A 7174-nucleotide genomic window follows, 5' to 3' on the forward strand; every position below is an offset into this window, starting at 1 on the left:
TTTATTTAAAGGAGTAGTGTCAGACTTATCACTTACAGGATTTAATATACTCCAGATAAAAATAAAACCAAACAATGGTTTAATCATTCTAGGTGATGAAACAGGAGCACACAATGGAGAAAATTCCAGAAGACGGGGCTTATGTGAGAGGCCTTTATTTGGAAGGTGCACGATGGGATAGAGAATCCTTGGTAATTGGAGAATCACTTCCAAAAGTCCTTTATGATTCTTTGCCCATAATTTGGCTGAAACCTGGAGAAAGTTCCACATTTCTTCACATGAACATCTATTCATGCCCTGTATACAAGACAAGTGCAAGAAGAGGTGTCTTATCCACTACTGGCCACTCAACCAACTATGTTTTCTCAATTGAACTCCCTTCAGACAAGCCCCAGAAACACTGGATAAATCGAGGTGTGGCAGCCCTATGCCAGTTAGACGACTGAGAGTACGCAAGTCAAAAAACCCTTGCATTTTGTTATTAAAAGATACATTTTACTCCCCAATGGCTGCAGTCTTTTTTTATATCATGATTTCCTACTGACTTCAAAGGAGCTCCCAAATCTTTTGGTTTTTAGCCCTTCCCAGCCACTGAGCAAGAATGACTGAAAATAGAACACTAGAAACAGAAATTTAATTCAAAGGCCTGGGCATCCCCTTGCATAGATCAGAATGAACAGAACTCCCATCAAACTCTGTGCCACCCACGTCATTACAAATCTTGTGAAATCCTATTATTACCACCTAGTTGCTATCATAGAGTGTTTTTTTTTCCTTCGTTCCATGAAATTGGGCCCGAAGAGTTTTGCTGCTGATTTTAATGGGAATCTAATGCACAACTTATGTAATTAAGACTCTGTGGATTTGCCTACTACTTCTGTGTCCCAGGAGTATGTAGGGCAAGGAGCAAGGATAAGAGAATAGTCTGTTGTCAACACGTAAACCCAATCCTCAGCTAGAATGAACTGCCAGAGCTGTATTATAAAACTATAGGAACTGACACTCCTTGAAAGATGTGCCTTGGAATTTTCATGGAAAACTTCTAGACAGCACATGCATAGGGATCCTGCCATTTCTCAGAGCGGTATGCTTGTCTCATATTTTCTTAACTTTTTTAATTTCAGTATTACTTACCTACATATCCCAGGTGCCTAATAAATGGAGCTCTTTCCTTTCTCTCATAGCTTTTTTTACTTCCTCGTCTTGCCCTCTTGCATGTTGGATTAATAACCATCTAAAATTTTCAGTTGTTTAAGCCTTTTCATCAGAGAAGCTCAAAGCATCTTGCAAACATTAATTAAAAATAAAGTAGCCTGAACATCTTCAAAGAGCTGTGCAGTCATTAACTAATCCCCACAGCATGCCAAGAAGGTACTAAAGATGCATCATTAGACTTGTTGTGTACACATTACAAGAGAAGCACAAAGATCAAGGCGAACATTTAAAAAAACCCCACTGCATAAACATCCACTAATTTGGAATCTTGTATTTTTTTTTCATTACCCAAATTGCAGCATTTTAATGACTTGCTCGAGGCCGCACAAAGTCAAGATATGCAGCTATAATTCAGCAATTCCTAGTATCCTGCTACAATCATTAAGTGATGCCGCTACTAGTTAAAGCATATGGTTCTTGTCATAAGATTTATCTGTTGTGCTTAGCTTTTCTGGTTGAAAACAGTATTCATTATTTGTTTATTAACCACTGGTTTGTTTTATACAGATACTCATAAAATAGTAACTTTTAAGAATGGTAAAAAACAGATAAGAAGTGTTACAGGTATGTTGTATAGTGCTACTCTGCACAAAGATATACATAGGTAATTAGTACAGTATCTTCATGTACCATGTGTACCATATTTGATGCCTCATTAACAGTACGGTATGCAGGCATTTGGTGCATCTTTATTGTTACATGGTGACTACAGCAAAGGTGTCATGTCAGGACACTTAATGGATATTTGTTTATTTGATAAAGGGGATAGAGATGTGCAGGTGTCTCAGCTTACTGATAGGAAGAAACTACTCTTAACAATTTAGACTAAATGATATTTGGCACCTATAACAAAAATAAAACTTGTTTATGCATGTTAGAGCCCAGTCACCCAAACTGACAATGATTTTTGGGAAGAGAATCAAGTTTCAGAAGATCTATAAATAAATTAAGATTAATTAGTCCTTTAAAAAACCTGTCTTTTCTTAGCCTCGTAAGAGTAACATAGATACTTTGTACTTGTCATGTAATTAAAATTAACTGAAATTTACTACATATTTTACATTGTGGTAATTACCGTGTTTTTAAATGGTGGCATCTGATTTTTGTTGTTATTACATCAGCAGTTCAGATCAGTATTTAGGTCACTGTGGCATCAGAGAGCACAATCCAGTCATGACCCTCCTTTTGCAGATGCTTTGCATGCAGGCCAAAGGGGCTGGACCTGCCCATTAGATCCTGCCCTGTGGATTGATCAGATCAGTCACGGCTCTCAAAAGGATCTTTCTATTTAGATTTGAGCGTATGCATGCAAGTGACTGGTGACAACAGAGTAATCGTTCTTAAAATACTGAAATGAAGAGAAGTTAAACTTTGAGGACTGTTTCTTCATCCTTCAGATAATGCTAGTCTTGCAAACACAGCCCTCCAAATTAAACCATTTTAAATGAAAAGACAGATTCACTAGTATATGCTAGCTAAATTACATTTTATGAAGATAAGGAACTTTTAAACTGTTTGAAAATACGATGGGATAGCTTGCCATGTGGGTTTCTCTTTAACGCCTTTTTGTGAACGAGCACTAATGGATAGGTTGTTAAATGACACGGTTGTGGTTCTTGTGAATGTACAGCAGCTTTGGTACTATGTTGTGTACAATATCCTTGTTACTGTGTTGATTTTCTAAATGCTTCTTCTGTGTTAATGTTTAGATCTGCAATGAAGGCATCTCTTAGAATGTAATTAAAGATGTATTTCAAGCTTTTGCAGATGTGACCAAAATAGATAGGTAAGAGAGAAGCCTGTAAAAGAGAAAAGAGGCTTCATGCATCTGTTGCTTGCCCCTTCAGCAGGGATCAGGCATGGCTGAGTTGCTTTAGTTCATGATTACTGAAGCACGTGATTTCCTGGGCTGCCCTTACTATTGGAGAAAAAGTACTGGAACTTACTGTTGAGGGATATATGTCTTAGAGATATTTTTCTGTGGTTCTTTGAAATGAGTTTTCCAACCTTATTTCCTGAGCATTGTCTGGACCTTCCTGAGGAATGATAAGCTGGTTAAACATTACAATTCACAATGTTTCTTGGCTGAGATGCATTTTTTTTTTAAAAAAAAAAAAAGATAATTCAGCTGTTAGATGGACATAATAAAAATATGAAACATTTTTGGACAAATGAAGTACCTTGTAATAGTAGTAGTAGAATTCTTGGCTTTACGGGTTTAGTATTTCTGTTTCTTAATTAGAAGCCCTCATTAAACAAATCACAGAAAATACCTGTAATTACTGGAAATCATAGATACACAGCCTTGCTAATAACTGAGAGCATATGGCAAAAAATGCAGTATATAGACATTACGGAGCAAGAGAGATGTTTTCCTTAGGAACAGCAGAGAGATGTTTTCAGCTAGGGATGCTGTGAGACAGATAGGGTTAGTACATTTTCTTAGGAGATGGAAACCTTTCTCTTACCTCACCCGTACAAAAATCCATTCCAGAAACAGAAAATACTATGTCTGTTGATTTTAACACTGCTGGGCTGTTAAAGGGAAAATTATACAATGAAAAAACAAAAGACAGCACAAAGGCCCCAAATTCTTCTACTTTTGAGTTCCTATGAGCTGGAATGTTTTGCCTAATCACATTAGAAACATTAGTGAAAGATGTAGTTCTCTCCTGTAATTAGCATTCTTGGAAATTAATTTATAGGTATGATCACATAAATGACCTTTCTGTCTATGGATAAAAGATGGATATTACTGATACCATTTCTGATGACTACACAGTAGGGCCCCAAGGGAGTGATGTCCATGCTGCTTATTTTCTCCAGATCTAACAGGTATTACAAGAACAAACTTCTATTAGTAGGAAGATAGATCAGATAATTAATTTTAACCTGTTTCAGTCCTGTGATACTTCCCTTGGAATAGATCGGGTCACTGTTGCAACTCAATGAGCATTTCCTCACTCCTAGACAACACTGAGGGGGCACATTCAGTAAGGAGGTGCTGGGTCCATTTCTTAAATGATTGTGCACTTGCTAATGTTAGTGTTAAATTTGGGTTTATAAGTGCATGGCTTCATAAGTTACAACCTTATTAATAATAGAGTTAGGGACAGAATTTCCAGAGAGGAGGTATTATTTAAGTATTCAAGGCCAGATATCATGCCAACAAATTACTACTACTACCAGTTAGCGTGCAGGAGAGTTCATGCAACTCAGGACTTATTTCTAAAGAATATAAAGCTAATGTCATCCTTTTATTCTAAGTTTTTCTGTTACCTCCTGACTAGCGTGATAAATTGGAAAGGGACAGTATTTACTGGAAGAGGAGTAAGAGACAGTTAAGGAAGTGCAGGAGAAAGTGTACAGTGAGTGCTTGGATCTGGTGCATTACAAACTCTCAAGAACTCAAAGTGTTTTAGGACATCTTTTTGCAACTAAAATTAATGTGTAGGAATGACATATTGCACCATCGTTGGGATACTTCTTGACAGAAGTTAGAATTTAATACAATGAGTACCAGCTGACATCTCTGCCTACCTGTTGGACTGAGTTGCAGATGAAAATTTTTTTGTGAAACTCCCTCAGAATGGTAGTTTGCCAGTTTGACCTCCAAAACCAAATAACTCTATTTCAGTTTCTCCTTTCCATACAGAGTTTAACTTAAGCTGTGAAAGAAGGGGTTTGCTCTTCTGACTTGACAAAAGAGTTGGTTCAGTTCTTCCTTTTAGCTGAAGAGCCTCAGGTTTTAACAAATTTCAGTCTTTTCCTTCTTGTGCTGGAAAGTAATGAGGATCAGGCACTAGGTAATTATTTCTCAAACACTTATTTTGAAAAATTAATGGACTATCTAGCATGTTAAAGCATCTCAAATAATGCGATGCTGTTACTGCAGTTCAACTTAGTGGCTTGTCAGTTAAGCAAGTGGATACTCATTTGAGTTACTTAAGGCTACTTGAGCCTTTCAAAAATTGCTTATTTATACTTCCCTTCAGAAATAAACTCAGACTTGTGTTGTTATTTCAGTTTAGTGTAAATCTTCTGTAATTGCAGGGATGTTCCATTGAAATAATCTGCATCTTACAATATGTGCTCAGGACAGAGTTGTGACTATAATATAGACAGTACATTTAGCCTGCTCATTTACATAACTGTTTATTCACCTGATGAGTCGCAACATCAGTACCTTCATTAGCCACATGAATTTTAACAATCCAAAAGATTCACATGATAGTTTAATGGCAAAGAATGAGCCTAAGCTTCCATTCAAAACCCTTGTCTCTGCACATTTTGGTTTGGCTCAGTTGACACGTCTCTACCCTGGTATAGCAGAATGACAGGAAAAGACTGTGTTTGGACTTCTTTCAGTGAAGGATTAAGCAGTGTATATAATCATGTTAGTTTTTACTGTCTTTATTCCATCCCCCTTTTGCTAGGCTAAAGGAGTTTTGTGTCTTCCTGGCAGCAGTAAATTTGCAAAGCTCCCACTGACAGGCAGAACAATGGCATTTTACATATTACTTCCCACATGAGGCATTCCCAGGAAATAATTATATGGGAATAGATACCTTTGTGGACTGGAGCCATACAGGGTAGTGAGAAATTGGGCTAGCCGGTACCTGTTGTGCTGACTCGCTGTTCTCACTTTTTTCCTCATACTTTCTCATCTGCTTGTAGTTTTTTCATTCTTACAAGTACATTCCTGGGGGAGGAACTGTCATTTTGTTCCACACATGACCAGTTTTAACTTATTTTTAAGGTAGACAAGAATATTTCTTTGCCATTTGTCTATTAGGACTTGGAGAGTTTAGGGTGAGTTGGAGAGCTCAGAAAATGAGATTTCATTGGTTTTGCCCACTTTAACAGGAAATAATATCCACTGCATTTTCCAAATTTGCTTTTTTGTCATCATTAGCTTCTAGCTGGAATAGCTTGTTGCTTTTACCACCTGTCCTTAAACCCACAGCTGTTGGCTGTGCTTATGTAGTCTCCCAGTACAGTGTGGCTCTTGTCCACAGCTTGGTCTCAGTGGTACTTCTAGCCTGAAGGGCAGAAGGCTCCCCTGACTTCCCTGAAGAGAATTTGTAAACAGCCTGGAAAAACCAGAGGACTGAAAAGGAGCCAAAACGACTGGTGGCCAGTGAGGGGGAAATTAATTTTGTTTCACTTCCATTCACGAGGCATCTGCAAACCAGAAATACCCCGCAGACTTAAGAGACTGAAGAGATAGTTGTAGATACTTGAATAAAGTTGGGGGTTCTGTCCATAATGTAAGAGTTAAAACCTAACATTAAAATAATTGTTGAGAAAGCCAGTGTGGTGATGATGTGGAAAAGCTAACCATGTAAAAACGCACCACGGACACCCAAAGCATCTTAAGCTCGCTCCCATCGTGATACCCTGAAGGGAGAGTTTTCAGTCAGTCTGTACATGGGAACCTGAGGAACCCAGGACTGGAATGTTTTACCCCAAGTTGTGTAATGGCATTCCAAACTTCGTGTTTCATGTTCACACCCTTTCCAAAGGAAAGGGGAAAAAAAGCTGACATAGAGGCTCTAGGCCACTCCTCTGCAGTTTGCAAAAAGCCAAAAGGAGTGGTGGCATTTCTGCTGTCTCTTTGCTACTGTCCATTTAGAAACAACACTTCACCATAAGGATACCATCAAACTGGAACATTTCTCCAGGGACAACAGGCAGAGCAGGGACAAGAGAGAAAGGAGTGCAGCTGCATGATGCAGTCACTGTATTTGCACTTGCATGTAGAAGCTCAGGAGGCACTGCGCTTGCTTCTCCTGGACTTTCTTCGTTTTTGTTGACCCTTACACGAGGCACTGTCTTGAATCACAATTGAGCATATATAATCCTCAGACCACTAGAAAATGCCGCTATAGATTAACAGAGTTTGAAAACATGCTGTAATTTGTCCTGATGTCAAAGTAATCTTAATATCACACCTCAC

General features: G+C 38.2%; 1 protein-coding gene across 1 annotated transcript in view; it reads left to right on the plus strand.

The window, feature by feature from the left end:
* Positions 1-4264, plus strand: part of DNAH3 (dynein axonemal heavy chain 3) — a 66990-nt gene extending 62726 nt beyond the window's left edge. The window contains exon 62 of the mRNA XM_055709346.1: positions 93-4264. Coding sequence (XP_055565321.1) covers positions 93-446 — 354 coding nt within the window. The 3' untranslated portion in view covers positions 447-4264. The remainder of the gene's footprint in view (positions 1-92) is intronic.
* The last annotated feature ends 2910 nt before the right edge of the window (positions 4265-7174 follow it).

The sequence above is a fragment of the Falco cherrug genome, chromosome 4 (genome assembly GCF_023634085.1).
Source record: "Falco cherrug isolate bFalChe1 chromosome 4, bFalChe1.pri, whole genome shotgun sequence".
NCBI lineage: Eukaryota > Metazoa > Chordata > Aves > Falconiformes > Falconidae > Falco > Falco cherrug.